The following is a 15,997-nucleotide window of genomic DNA, read 5'->3' as shown; positions in this document are numbered from 1 at the left end:
TTTAGTCAGTGACTATGTGAACAAAAATGAATAAAAATCTTAATTCTTCTCTTATGGTAGCTCACAGAGAAAAAAAATGTGACAATGGATATATATATATATGTTCCTGTGTAACTGAAAAATTGTGCTCTACGCTGGAATTTGATGCGACATTGTAAAATTACTATAAATCAATAAAAAATGTTTAAAAAAAACCTTAATTCCTCCTTTCCAAGCTTTCCCACTCTTTGGGTGACATAAACAATGTCACGTCTAACAGACCATATTTCAGCCTTACCATGAACGTGACGTTTAGTTTTTTCCCCTGCAATTCAGTTTTGTATCTATTATGAGGCCATATTCCATCAGGCCACAAACTTTTTCCTGGACTCAGAGTTATCATATTAAAGTATTTGGTCACATATAAAAGCATCACAAAACCAATCCCACTGAGTAAAATTGTGGTATAAAACTAGAACACAAAGAGAAGACCGGAAAATATTTCAAATTGTCATTTGGACCAATATTGTGTCTTTAACTTCCCTTCAGGGCCCATTCTTTTCGGAACTATGAGAATACTTCCCTAGTCAATTTAACCTCCCAAACTGACTCTTAGTTCCCATTTGCACTGAGGAAACAGAGAGAACTTCTCTGCCTGCAGCCTAAGCTCTGTATCGGGCACTGCCGGGCCCCAGCAGGTTTGCGCACAGGCCGCAGGTGCCGGGGGAGCGCTGTGCGCTCTCTGCACAGAGGTAGGCGGCTGAGTCGCTGGGCTGAGAGTCTCTGATGAGCAGGGAGACATAGCGGCTGCTTTTATTGACCTGCGCTGTATATCTTCCTTCTTGTTTGTCATTATTGGGGTAAAAGGTCATCAACCACTCAGGGACCTCTCCCCTGAATACTGTCTGTACCACATGAAGTTCTGAGAATTACTGTACACTATAAGAGCAGGTGAGAGAGGCGGTGGCTCCCTCTGGAACATTCAGGCTCTGCGCCGCTCCCTTCTGTCGGCTCCTCATCCCTGTGCAAAGAGACAGCGAATGGCCAGTCAGAGAAGACTATTTAATCTCCAGAATCTAAGTTATCTTTCCACAGGCCTCCCACCTCTACCCTCCCTTATTTAAGGGAAAAAACACTCATGCTTTCTATCCACGGGCCTAAAAAGCTCAGGACTGCAAACACCGAGCTTTATGTTCCCGTAGAAACGCCCCAGACTCACAGGTCAGCTGAAGCCACAGGGTCACTAGGAAACCTGTTGAGGATTTCAGCATTCTCTCCTCTTCTGGTCACCGAGGATTCAAATTTTAGACCCTTAAAAAAATGAGTCCAACTCAGACATTTCTAATTCTTCTGCTTTCAGAAATCATAAAAAGCATCTGTTCTACCAATGGGAACATCCCTCCTGCGACACCACCAAGCCCCTCCTCTCATCTCTCTTTCTCTCTCTCTCTCTCACACACACACATGAACACACACAGGAACACACATACAGGGTCCCTGAGAAGACACTGCCATCTTGTGGACTCAAGACAGTGATCAAAGAAATATTCAAACATAGACCCTTATGATGAACTGATGAAAGTAAAAAGTCTGCCACTTTAGTTAAATTGAAAATTTGAGAAGCACCTTGTCCAAGTCAGTGTGTGTGGGGACAGGGTGATGTGTGTGTGCATATGTTTTACATCAAACGTCAATCGCTTGTCTGAGCTAAAGCAGTTATACCTAATGACCACGTTCCCACACTGAAAACTTAGTAGAAGTCTGGATGAAGCTCTTAAGGTTGTGGTTTTTTGCCTTTTGGTGCCTTGTGATTCCTTTTTGATGGCCAGGCACGATGTGCTGAGGGGAAGGAACTGCTGGAATAAGCCTTTAGTAACGTGGAGGTGAGGTGTGGGGACGGCAAGTGATCCACGGTCCTGAGATCAGGTCTCAATCTTTCACTGAGCCTCTGCCTCTGGACTGAGAACTTCACACGTGTTTATCTGCTTTTTTCTCTCAGCATGGGAGGGACAGGAGGGCTAGAACTGGCTGGAGTTGGGTGTTTTGCTTCCCTGGGGTCAGTTAGGCTCCAGTAAGAACCCCAGCAGGCTGGGTTGTGGTTACCTAGCATCCTCCCTGGGGAAGGCCGCGTTAAGGGCTCTGTTCTGGTGCATTTCAGTATAGCTCCCCCTCCATCCTACATCGTCCAGAAGCTTTAGGGGTTTTTCTCTAATGTTTACTGTGGACTCCTGGTTGGACTCCTGGAGGTCAATCTCACAGTGCTGTGTTTCCCTCTGTGGTTGCTTTTCACTCTCAGGCTTGTCCACACTGAGCCTCCAGCGATTCACCAGTACAGTCCGGGTTGTCCTGCTCCAGCACCAGCTCCTGCTGCATTTCCTGCTCTGAGTCTCTGCTCTGATCAGCTGCAGCCCTCTGGGTTCGCTGTCTGTCTCTCCAGTCTTAGGGGCAGCAGTTTGACCTTTGCCCTCCCCTCTCCGGATCCAAGGAGAGTTGTTGATTTTTTAATCTGCTCTGTTTTTTACTTGTTGCTAAGACAGGAGGTGATTTCAAAGTTGCTTACATGCAGAATGAGAAACCAGAAGTCCCCAAGGTTTTCTTTTTAAGTAATCTTTATTTTGACTTTATAAGCAGAGACTGTAAACTATAGAAAATTAGTAATAGAGACAAGGAAAGATACAAAAAAGATATCACATTTCTGCCACCCGGACCTGAACATTTTTAATTCCTTAGTATATATCCTTCCTGTTTTTCTCAATTGATAGATGCCTTTCAGATAAATATTTATCTCACCTAATTCTCAAACCATATTTAAATTTCTCTCATTGTTCCAAAAAGGAGCATCACACTGATTTGTGTAACCTAGGACTATACACAGCAAGTAGGCATTCTGTCCCTGAAGCCTTCCTTCCTAGAATACTAATATTTGAAGAAACTGGGACAGCAGTCCAGCTGCCTCAGAGGGACTGTGCCTGCCAGGATCATGCTGGCATTACAGTCTGAGCAGTGATGTGCTCCAAAGGAGCAGCTGTGTAAAGCAATATAAACAGTTGGCGCAGCATCTGAACGCTGCCTTGATGTGGAATGTGGATATATTGATAAGGCAGATCTCTCTCCACAGAACATTCTCTGAGACTTGAATAGCCATTAAATGAGGACTAAATATCTATCTAGATGGAAGGAATCTTATCAAATATTGTCATCAGCCTCATCAACATTTTGCTTGTCCACTTAGTTATTCTACTGGTAGCTGGACCCCTCACAGACCTCTATCTCTCCCTTTCAACCAACATTATCATCTACTTCAGCGGCAAGTAGCAACATGATGGCTTTACCCTTGGGAACAGCCGAGTGGAGCAGTTAACTTTCTGTGCTGAGTGAGGACCCTCCATGCTAATAGACAATCTAGGCTCAATTTCAAACTTCAATCATGTCTGAGAGAGAAGTAGTAGCTCACTTGCGAAATCACAGACGACATTTAAAAACTGCTCCTGCTTCACCTCCCGGGCCTCCTCGACATCCTCCAGGCGCAGGTTTGGGTACTGGCTGCCAGTGCGGAGGAGCGCGCTGCGCCCACCACGCAGACGTGGACAGCTGGCTCGCTGAGCTGGGCAGCTGTGATGTGCAGGGAGCTGTACTTGGCAGTTGGATTCAGAGTCGCTGTGTACCTTCCATTCGACTTCTTGCTGTCACTGTCACTGAAAGTCATGATTATCAGGGAAACAAGAGCTCTCTCGCTGTCCTGTTTGTACCACCTTAAGTTGTTAAAGGGACTCACTGTATAATTGCACTTGAAATGTGCAAGTTCTCTTCCTCCAGGACAGTCAGAGATGGAGGACTCTGTTCCACTTGGTTTTGGCCGCTCAACCCTGATCAAAAAGCAAAATGAGGTCTGAGTGTGCGATTTCCCCACTCTTAATGCCTTCTATTTTGCATCCCTTCCTCCTGGCCGCAGTGAATCCCAAGAGAATCCTAAAATGGCCCCATGTTCTTGGCTCCTCCTACCCCAGTGCAATATGTCTTTGCTGAAAACCCTAAGGAAATGTTCCCTGGGCTTCCTGTGTCCACCTGGCTAATCCTCTTCACTAATTTACAATAAAAATAAAGCCACAAAGCCACCAGGGAGGTCCTCAGATGCTTCGCCATTCCTCTTCTGCTCAGGGCTGTCCCCTAAACTGACTTGTCTATTAAACATCTTTTATTTTTTTACATAAACAAAGGTACTCTCGGGGTGTACGCTCAGCCAGTCAGAGACCGCATACCTAGTCAGTCAAAGGCCAGGTCTTGCTACCCTTGCGCAATCCTGTCTCTAGGCAGAGCCAATGCCAACACTGCCACCTTGGGGTCAGAGCTTACAGTTGCTTAAAAGTGATGAGACTTCTTGCTAGGTTTCCTCCTCACTATTGTAACGTGGTTCAGAATAGAAGCCCCGTATGTCTCCGTGAGCACTGTGGTTTGGCGCATAAACGTGTTCGAAGACCTCAGGCTGAATTCTGCCTGTGTTGGATAGGCGCTCTCTCAGCTGAAAACAGATATAATAACACTTACCTGACAATTTTTGAAAGGCATAAAAGACATGGTGCAAACCATGAGCAAGAAGGCAGGGTAGGAACCTGAGCTCTCTTTGCTACACAGATGCTGCTCTGACAATGATATTAGCACCAAAATACCGTGAAGAGAAGTTTGGAATCCAGCGGAAAGTAAACGCACCGGAGGAAGCACAAACTGCGAGCAGTCACGTGTATACAGGGAAGAAGGGCAACTTCACTGCACTCGCATCTGTCCTTTGGCCAAATCAGGTCAGCTCAGTGCCAAGAAGGTAGCCTGTGCCCATGGTTTCCCCCAGGGGGAGGGGAGTGAGACTGGGGCGTGAGCATGCCCTCCTGTCCTCTCAGGGCAGCCTCTGGGCGGCGGTTTTCCATCTTACCTCACACTGAGCGCTGGATGACAGGCAGAGAGCCACCCCTCAGGGCAGGAAGAAACAAAGGGAATCGGAGGACATGCCCTTTACAGCCAAGGCAGCTGTGTGGGCTTGGAAGAGCAGAACTGAGGTTTTCCTTCACAAGGAGAGAAGAAAGCAAATGCAGAGCAGGGCAAGGAGCTGGCCTTGTTCCCAGCACCTCAGAGTGCCCTCTGTAGAGCTGCTTTCTATCTCCCTGCACTCAGTGCTCAAGAACCAGCAGAGCCTGGTCCCTTGGGACAGTAAGGAACAAAGGAAGGGAGGGCATTCTATAACTAGCACTGCCGTGCAAAACTGAGAATAGATACTAAACTGATTTTTACCTCCATAAGGAAAGGAATGAAGTGAAGGGGGCCTTATACCCAATAATCCAAAGTACATTCCATGGAGCCTGTTTCTACCTCCCTTCATACTTAGCACTGACTGATTGGCAGAGCTTAGTCCCTGGGATATGGGGAAAAGCTCTGCAAGATGGGGAAGAGCACAGAACTAAGGTATTTCCTCCAAAAGAAAGGGCAGGAAACAAAAGGGTCTTCATCCAGCCTTACAGAGCACTGCCAGAGGGACTGGCCTGTATCTTGCCTCATATTCAGCCCTACTGACCTATAAAGATTTCTTCTAGTAAAAACCAAACCATAAATACTTGGAGAGATGCCCACGTCTTCAAATGCTCAGACAGTAAAACCAATCTACAAGTGCAAAAAGAATAAAGAAAACAGGATACAATCAAAAACATAAGTCTCCAGCAACCAATTGAAAGAAATGGAAATCTGTGAATTACCTTACAAAGAATTCAAAATAACCATGTTAAAGAAGCTCAGTGAGTTACTAAAGAACACAGACAACTAAACAAAATCATGAACAAGACAATACATGAACAAAGTGAGTTCAGCAAAGACATAGAAGCATAGAAAGGAACCAGACAGAAATACTGAAGCTGAAGAATACACTGCAGAACTGAAAAATTCCTTAGAGGGATTAAAATGAGACTTGATCAAGCAGAAGAAAGAATAAGTGAATGTGAAGAAAAGTCAGTAGTCAGAGGAACAAAAGAAAAAAATAACAACAAAAAAAGAGTGAAGAAAACCTAAAAGACTTATGGGACTTGATAATGTCATAAGAGACATCTATGAACAATTATATGCCAACAAATTGGATAACCTGGAAGAAACAGACAAATTCTTAGAAACATAAAATCCACCAAGGTTGAATCATAAAGAAATCAATCATTTGAGCAGATCAATAACAAGTAGGGAGAGTGGTTCAGTAATCAGAAACCTCCAGAAAAGAAGAACCCAAGACCAGATGGCTTCAGTGATGAATTCCAGTGAATATGTAAAGACGAATTAACACCAATTTTTTTTAACTTGTCCCAAAAATTGAAGAGAAGGGAACACTTCCAAACTCATTTTAAGACACCAGCATTATCCTGATACTAAAACCAAACAAAGACACCATAAGAAAAGAAAATCACAGAACAACAACTCTGGTGAATATAAATGCAAAAATCGTTAACAAAATAATGTTCAAACAGAATTCCAAAGCATATTAAAGGCATCATACACCATGCTCAAGCCGGATTTATCCCTGGGAGGCAAGGATGGTTCAAAATACACAAGTCAATAAATGTATGTGACACTACATTAATAAAATGAAGGGTAAAAATCATACGATCATAAGCAAAAAATGGAAAAAGATACATCATACAAACACCAAAAACAGCTGGTATAGTAAACCCACGAAAACAAACTATGCATTCAGAATGACTATTAAAGATAAAGAAAGTGTGATGGTCAATTTTATGTTTCCCCTTTTCTAAGCTTGATACCCAGATATTTGGCCAAATATCAGTTTAGGAGGTGCTATGAGGTGTTTTTCAGATGATATTAACATTTAGATCAGTAGGCTTTGAATAAAGCAGATTGCTCTCCATAATGTGAGTGGGCTCCATCCAGTCAGTTGAAGATCTCTCTTAACAGAAAAATATTAAGGTCCTGGAGGTAGAAGGAATTTTGCCTCCAGACTGCCTTTGGACGTGAACTACAAGATGAACTCTTCTCCAAGTTTCCAGCCTGCCTGCCTGCCTGCTCTGCAGAATTTGGACTTGCCAGTCCCCACAATCACATGAGCCATTTCCTAAAATCTCTGTCTCTCTGTCTCTGTCTGTCTTTACATCAAACCCCCCGACCACCAAACACACACATCCTATTGATGCTATTTCTGTTTCTCTGGAGAACCCTGACTAATACAGAGCATTTTTAAAAACTCATTAAGAAATTTCATATCTCAAAAAATCAGTCTCAACTTTGTATGTACCAAAAAAAACCTAATATGGATTGACTGTTTGTAGGCTTTACATACTTTCTTGAACAATTGTTATATTTCACAGTAAAATAATTTTTAAGTGTTAATGGCTCAAAGAAATAGTTGATCCCTCAGAGACTCTTACATCAGGGAAGGATGGAAACAGAATTAGTCCAGCAAACTCAAGAAAGAAAGAGTTGAGAGAAAAGGAGAGGAGAGAGGGAGAGGCAGTGGGAGAGGAAGAGGGAGAAAGAGAGAACCTTAGAGAACAGAACTGTCCATACCCATTCTGCTTAAATCGGGGGCATGGTGAAATATAGTCAGTGTCAACAACACTCTCAAAAGTAGCGATGATAAGGGAGGGGATAGCTCAGTGGTAGAGTGTGTTCTTAGCATGCATGAGGTCCTGGGTTCAACCCCTGGTACCTCCATTAAGAATAAATAAATAAACCTAATTACCTCCCCCTCAAAAAAGAGAAAAGAATGTTTTAAAAAAGAGTAGCAATGATAGTTACCATGGATTTTTACAAAATTCATCAAAAGCTATGGGGTAACAGAAAAAAATTCAAAAATTTCCTCCAAAGCAATGGCAGGATCCAAAACAGTGGGGCAGCAGCAGATTTCAAGGTCTTTCAAGTAGATGGTTTGTGGACTTTTTAATGCTGGAGAGGTTGTGGAGAAAAGGGAACTCTCCTACACTGTTGGTGGGAATGTAGTTTGCTGCAGCCATTATGGAAAACAGTATGGAGATTCCTCAAAAAACTAAAAATAGACTTACCATATGATCCAGCAATCCCACTCCTGGGCATATATCCAGAGGGAACTCTAATTCAAAAAGATACACACACCCCAATATTCATAGCAGCACTATATACAATAGTCAAGACATGGAAACAACCTAAATGTCCATCAACAGATGACTGGATAAGAAGTTGTGGTATATTTATACAATGGAATACTTCTCAGCTATAAAAAAAGAATAAAATAATGCCATTTCCAGCAACATGGATGCTCCTGGAGAATGTCATTTTAAGTGAAGTAAGCCAGAAAGAGAAAGAAAAATACCATGTGATATCACTCATATGTGGAATCTAAAAAAAAAAAACAAGGAAAAAAAAAAAAGAAAGAAGGGAAAAAGAGGACACTAATGAACTCATCTACAAAACAGAAGGACTCACAAATGTAATAAACATTCTTATGGTTACTGAGAGAAAGGGAGTGGGAAGGGATAAATTTCAGAGTTTGACATATGCAAATGTTAACTACTATATATAAAGATAGATTTTTTTAAAAAAGAAGATTTCCCCTGTAAAGTTCAGGGAACTATATTCAATATCTTGTAATAACCTTTAGTGAAAAAGAATATGAAAACAAACAAACAAATCAAGTAGATGGGACTCTTCCGGATGCTAAACCCATGTCTTCACTATTGAAATCTTCCTCTTCAAGAAGAGCAGAGATGATATAAAGTTGTCCTTGCTTCCCAGTGTTGGTTGTCTACCTACTATCCTTGTGTGGACCAATTGTGAGCCTGCTGTCAGCGGTTTTTTGGGGGTCCTCTCAATCCAAACCAACTGACAGAGCTGGGAACACAGGCAGATAGTTTCCATTGTCGGAGGTGACGCCTCACTACACATCTTGTGAAGCAATGGGGCAGATTTCTCTCTCCCTCCTTCTCCAATGGCTTCTCTTCCATCCACATCATTTTCTCTGTATTTATTTCTAGCACAAGCTTGGGGCTGATGGGATATATGCTCTTTACATATCCAGTAAGCTAGTGGCATAAAGTACTATGAACAATGAAGTACAAATTTTGAAAAGAGTGCCTAGGTTGGAAATCATAATAAGCAACTATGAAAAAGATACAAAAAAGACAAACATAACATTTAAAATCAATGAAGAAAAAGGGGTCTTTCAAGATGTTGAGCCCGGGTAACTGCCTGAAAATAAACAAAACAAACGAAGAAAAATTAAGGAAAATAGAAAGCCTTAAACCTCAACCTCGCTTCATAAACACACGCGCGCACACACACACACACACACACATTTAGATTAAAGATTTAAAGACAAAATTAGCCTGAGAGAAACTAAAGAAAATGAGATAAAATTTTATCATTTTAGAGTGCTATGGATTTTTAAGCGTGAAATATAACTCAGAATCCATAAAAGAAAATTTTCATAAATTTACTACATGCTATTTTTAAAATTCTACATAGCAAACAAACAAGGCCATAAACAAAGTCAAAAACAGAATATTAAATTTTTTAAAAGGACACATATGACAGCCTTATGACAACTTTCTTAACACAGGATGTTTTTTAAAATCTATATTTAAATGACTAACACAGTAGGAAATGGGCAGATATATGAATGAACAATTTATACAAAAAAACTTTTAAATGAAATGAAGCTCCATCTCATTCATAATTTTTTAAATTATTAAAAAATGAAAAAGCCTAGCTGATAAGCAAAAGTCCAAAACCTTAGTAATACACAAGGTTTGGGAAAAATACTCTGCTTAATCACCACTATTGGTGGTAAAACTTCTCTAGAAGAAAATTTAGTTGAATCATATAGACTACTATGAGTATGTTACATTCTAGAATGTTATTTTATTTCCATGAAGTAAATAGCTAATTATTATATTTTTAGTTTTTAATTGTTTTGGCTTTCTTACTTTTTTTGTGCAGTTGCTCAGTGCATCAGTGACTAATGCTGGGTGGAGTCAGGAAGTGATCATCGCTTGTTCTACAGACACTGGTAGAGGAGCCTGCTGCTTACATATTTTCAGTCCTATTTTCAGCCTCCAATCCCTAAATGCCCTCAAAGCACCTTTTTCAATTTTATGCTGTGCCTAGCTTCTGATTTCCTAGAAAATAAACCAAGATAAATGTCCCTTTCCTCTCATTTTTCTAGCTCAGTTACTGTGAGGTTCTGTTCCTTCTCCTTTCTTCTCGTCCCTTCTTTTTCTATTAGGAACCACGGTTTTTGGAGCCTGTAGCTCTCCTCTCACTTCTCCTCCTATTACATGACACAGATGCCACCTTCTCTGGCACACTTTGGCTCTACAGAAGTATAATAAGACTACAGCAGTACCACCAGGGTGGCCCAGAACAACCTGGAAACGGGCTGGACTTCGACTACAAGGGTGAGCAAGGGACACTTCATGCTTATGTGGCTTTCACTTGAAACTACTTTGGTCCTGGATAAGGAACCACTCATGTCAGATATACTCAATTTCACTTATGACGAGTTGGGTAATGGAGAGGTTACTTCCTCTTCTTACGCTCTAGCCAGTGGTGTGATCTTTGTGTCAACCGGAGACTGAGGGACAAACCACCACAGACTGTGCTGGGAACAGAGAGGATCAAACACTCAGAGGCACTCAGCACCCAGGCCCCGGCTGCTGCTCAGGGTTTGTGCTCAGCTCCCCCTGCAGCTCCTGTCACTGTGTCACCCAGAGCACAGTAGTACACAGCCGAGTCTGCCCCTCGGACTGAGGCTTTCTCCAAGTGGAAGGAAGATTGTTCTCTGTGGTACGTGGCTTCAAAACCTTTGTTGTGTCCCTTCTCCTTGTCCCTCGAGGCTTTCAGGAGGAGCTGTGGACCTTCTCCGGGGTACTGGACATACCAGAAAAGAGTGGGGTATGTCGTGGTTGAATAATTGCAGTTCATAGTCAGGGCAGCTGATTCTGGAAGGGTCACTGGGCCTTCTGTCTGCGTCACTGAGTCTCCACGGGTTCGTCCTGGGCAAAAATAAAATAGTTCATGTCCCCTTGGGCATAAAGCTCTCAGATAAAATTATGGTTAAAGATTTTCCTGATGAAGCAGAAGAAACAATACACATTTTTAGAGGCATTTTACTCACCAAGCATTAAGAGTACCACAGTCACTAAGCCTGGAGAAGAGTTCATCTCTACAGTGTCAGCCTGAATAACGTGCTTGACAACTACCCTGAAGAAATGTTGAGTTCACAGTGAAGGTTTAGATAAAGGGAAGCCTGCATTTCACACAGGAAGTGTGTTTGTCTTAGGAAACTGCTCTCCCTGGTGGACGGGGGCAGAAATGGGATGCATGTTTCCTCATCTCCTGGAACTCACAATTATGTTCTCATCCCTGTCTTTATTTATGAGGCACATGTCAGTCTTCAGGTGACACTTGGAAACCTGATCAACAACTGTTGTAACCTCTCAGGTCTGTTTTGTTCTTAGAACAATACGTGACATGGAAGTTCTTTAACAGAGCATCTCAGCGTATTTCTGTAGCTGAGAAGATACCAGTTTTCTTAAGCACTTTAATATAGCAACTTATATTCTCACGTATTAATTGTGCCCTAGCCTGTAATCCACTGAATGTCAAAAAACGGTCTGAGGTTGATTACAGAGGAAGTAATAAGAAGCCAAGTCATTACTGAGTGATTTTGTTTTTCAGCATTGTACCCCAATTTATGGAACAGTAGTGACTGACATTTATTGCATGCTCAGTAAATATTTGCTATACTGAACAAAAATAATGAAGGAGGGGTCTTTCACTGAGGACTCACTACTACTTGAAATAAAATATTTTCTCAGTCCTAAAATAATATCATTTGTAAGACATGTATCTTTTAATAAAAAGCTTTTTATGGGAAAAAAAGTCACACTATCTTATCAATAGTCAAATTATCCTGAATTTCAGAATCATTAAAATGTGAAAACAAAAGAAATATCATAATTGAAGTTTTAAAATCCGTATAGAATGATCTGATTTACTAGTTTGTATGTTTTATATGATATAAATGGAATCATATGTTCTCTTTTGTCTAGCTTTTTTCACGCAGCATAATTATTTTAAGATTCTTTCATGTTTATAACTATCAATGGATCATTCCTTTGTGTTTCTGAGTAGTTTTCCATTACATAGATATAAAAAAATTCATTTATCTATTCACCTGTTGACAGTCATTTCAGATAGTTCCAGTTTGGGGTTGTTACAAATAAAGCTAACATTTGTAGGATTCAGTTTTTTTTGTAAGGATAACATTTGTGTACCCAATTTTTAAAATAGACATATGCTTTCATTTCTCTTGGGTCAATATCTGGAAGTGGAATGGCGAAGGCATAAGGTAGTTGTATATTTGACTTTTTCAAACATAATTATTTGCTCTAGTATCTTTTTGTAGATTTCCTTGAATTTTTCTACTCAGACAGTAAGGCTATCTGTGAATAAAGATAAGTTCAGTTCTTCCTTTCCAAACTGTATGCCTTTTGTTTCATTCTCTTGCCTTATTGCACTGGCTAGAGTCCCTAGCAAAATATTAGATACAAGTGGTGAGAGTCAAACTTCTCCTAGTCCTAAAATTAGGGGGAAAACATTCATTCATTCACCATCAAGTGTGACATTTGATAGAGTTTTTTGTAGAGGTTCTTTATTAAATTGAGAAAATTCCCTTCAATTTCTAAATCATTGAGAATTTCGAATCAAGAATGAATGCTTTCTCTGGACCTGTTAAGATTACCCTCATTAACTAATCATCTGTTTCTGTCAATCTCTGTAGCTACATTATTGGTAAATTGTCACAATAAAATATTAAATCATATATCACTCTCATGTTTTATATAATAATGAAACAAAGCTCACAGGTGTCTAGGAAGTTCTTGGCAGAACTAAATTTTTGAACACAAATATCTCTGATACCAAAACCTGGTCCCTGTTTTGTCTATTATGGATTATTTTCAGAGTAAATTTGAGGGAGACCAGAGGGCAGAAATATTACTTCTTCTTGATCCTTTGGAATACTTTTGGAATAACAGGAATACAGCCTGTTAACAGGTTCTTTATTTACGCAAACTAAACTAATAAATACGATTAAAGAATTGCAGATTTGGCTCTTTCACCAAAAGAAGAAAGAAACTTTATGAAGCATGCCCAAATACAGTTCAGGAGCTGACCACTAGGCAGTGCCTTCACCATTCCTTTTAGACCAATTATTAGGTATCTGAGGAGCAATGCTCTACAGCAAGGGTGACAGACTCTTCTAGGCGTAAGTGAACCACCAAGGGACTGCAGCTTAGTGATCACTCACTCTCTCTATTCCCTGAAACTGGCTTGTGATGAAATCTAGAGCATCATTGTTCAAGTTAGCCAGTAGAAATGTTTCTCAAAAATTTAAAAATAGAACTGTCATATGATCCAGCAATTCCACTTCTAATTACATACTGAAAAAAATTTGAAAGAATTGGGATATACATCCCCCAAATATTGAGATATTTTTATATCCATGTTTCCACCAAAAAGTGGAAGCAACCCAAATATCCATCAACAGATAAATGAGTAGACAAAATGTGGTATGTACATACACTGGAATATTATTCAATCTTAAAAAGGAAAGAAATTCTAACATATGCTACCTCTGGATGAAACTTGAGTACATTATGCTAAATAAGTCATAAAATGACCAATATTGCATGATTGCACTTATCCTGGCTGTCTGAAGTAGGCAAACTCATAGAAAGAGAAAGGAGAACAGTAATGGTCAAAGGCTGGAGGGACAGAAGAATGGGGAGTTACTGTTTAATGAATACAAATTTTCAGTATTTCAAGATGAAAAAGAGCTATAGAGATGGATGTGGTGCTGGTTGAACAACCATGTAAATGTACTTAATATCACTGGACTGTACACTTAAAATGGTTCATATGGGAAAAAGTCTGTTAAAATGGTTAAATATTTCTAAAAGTCTTAAGGTGCTCCTTTTAAGATTTCTACTCTACACAACTTCCAAACACAAGTATAAGAGGCTGTTACAAGATCACTTATAAATCATCCATTACTATTCAAATTTTCAGGCACTGAGAAAATGGGGTTCCAGGTAGAAGGAAGAAATTGGAAAGAAGGAGTATTTGGGATTGTAGAACATTGACTGAACAAAGAGGTCCTGGACGTGTGCAAAATCAGCCACCTAATGGCAAAAAATGCTTTTGGAGGAGTGTGCATTGAAGGGCAGGAGCAGAGAAAGAAGAGAATTCATATTCTGCTCCTTCACAATGTCCCTCTAAGAGCCACTAATTATTGATCATTTTCTGGGTAAGACTGGTGAGAGGCAGGTAAACCTATGTTATGAAAATTGAACTCTTCCATGCTCGAGGTGTTAATAAGATGGAATGAGTATTAGCACAAAGTTGGTGACACAGTAGGCACCTTAGAAAGTAAATGAGTACCATTAACTCAGCTAATAAAGTAAAATAAACAAATTCATTCAACAGAGTAAGACAGCATGATACTCAAAAAGAGGAAAGCCACACAGAGATTTCATGATCTTCCTCACTCAGAACAATGCCTGTAATATAATATACTATATAGTCAATAAATATTTATTGAACAAATTGATCTGGAAATCCAACAATTCACACATTTTTTACTAATTTTTGAGTCAGATTATTTCTAAATTTCCTCAGTCAGTTCTTCTAGCTCAGTCTAATCACCAAATAGCAAAGATTTTATGTGGCTGTTCTTTGTCTTCAGTAAATAACTTAAATCCACATTTTCAGGGTTCAGGATGTATTTTATGAATGATAGCTCTGGATACAGTCTGTGAATCTAGAGAAATATTTTCTTAGAATGCGTGTCCTCCCTCTAACCCCACACCTGTGCTGCCACAGCCCTCGCCACTTCCTGTCTGTGATGGCAATACCCTGCCCTGGCCCCTACAGCAGGTGGATGCATCAAGCAGAGCCCTGGGTTTTGGTACACCTCCCTCCAACACGCCTCTCACTGTGGTCTCAGTCAGTGCACAGAAATACACCTGCAGAGTCCTCCAGCTGTGAGGCTGAGATGACGAGTTTGATGGATTTGCTTGCCTTCTGGAAATTCAATGAGTAGTGACCTTCTGTGGCATTTTGCTGGTTGTAAGAGTCCTGACGAATTAGGAAAGTGATCGCCCCACTGCTGGGCTGCTTGTACCAGGATAAACTATAAGTTGGATCACTGGTGTCGTATGTGCAGTCCAGGGTCACAGCCTCCTTCTCCTGCACTAGCATTGGTGGTTGCTCTTGAGTTACCGTCTGGGCAATGCTGGATCCTGAAGGAAAAAAAAAACAAACATAGAATCAGAAGTTTAGGAATAAGCAGTGTGGAACAAAGAAATCCTATTTTACACCCTACTACCCCTTCCTTCCCAAGGTACCCATAAGACTGCTACCCTCAGTCTTCAGGTCATAGAGGAGGCACAGTCCCCTGGGACCATCCCTACCTAGCCAGCATGAAGCCATGGCCACCTTCAGAAGGCTGGAGAGAAACATGTTTCAGGTCTTCCACCAGGTGGAAAACGTCTTCTTCAATTTCAGGGCTGTGCAAGGTGAGGCGAGCCCGACAGGATGAGGGGAGACTCACTGGTCTATGTGCTGCTGCTGCCTCAGAACAGGAAGCAGGGGTTTGCTGCTGTAGCAAGTTGATGTGGGTGACGTCAAACTCCTCTATGGACTACGTGAGAGTCTCCCTCAACCCGAACTTCCTTTTTTGACAGGAATTACATCTGAAAATAAACACAAGTTAAATTTTATATTAAAAGGGAGATTGGTGATTCCATCAACTGCTATGTTCAGTCATTGCATCTGTGATGGAGCTTATTTTAAACTACAAGTGACGAATTATGGAAACAACGTAAAAGGTAAAGACCGCCCAGCCTCACACCTCCGTACGATGCTCTTTCACCTAAGGTGGAAATAAATCACTGAATAATAAGAAGGCAAAGCTGTTTGGACTAATTACTGAAGTTTTTCC

The 15,997-nt window shown here is 40.8% G+C and overlaps 3 gene segments (V, D, J or C); all 3 read right to left on the bottom strand.

Annotated features, from left to right (window-relative positions):
• Positions 1-640: 640 nt before the first annotated feature.
• On the bottom strand, positions 641-1,250 carry LOC102523057. The segment is given in 2 exon segments: positions 641-1,000; positions 1,199-1,250. Coding segments are annotated over 2 exon segments (411 nt in total).
• Positions 1,251-9,473: 8,223 nt separating this feature from the next.
• On the bottom strand, positions 9,474-11,208 carry LOC102521551. The segment is given in 2 exon segments: positions 9,474-10,985; positions 11,108-11,208. Coding segments are annotated over 2 exon segments (381 nt in total).
• Positions 11,209-14,815: 3,607 nt separating this feature from the next.
• Positions 14,816-15,638, bottom strand: LOC102522540. The segment is given in 2 exon segments: positions 14,816-15,296; positions 15,468-15,638. Coding segments are annotated over 2 exon segments (514 nt in total).
• Positions 15,639-15,997: the final 359 nt, after the last annotated feature.

Source organism: Camelus ferus, chromosome 6, assembly GCF_009834535.1.
Source record: "Camelus ferus isolate YT-003-E chromosome 6, BCGSAC_Cfer_1.0, whole genome shotgun sequence".
NCBI lineage: Eukaryota > Metazoa > Chordata > Mammalia > Artiodactyla > Camelidae > Camelus > Camelus ferus.
This window is presented reverse-complemented; position numbering and strand designations above follow the sequence as displayed.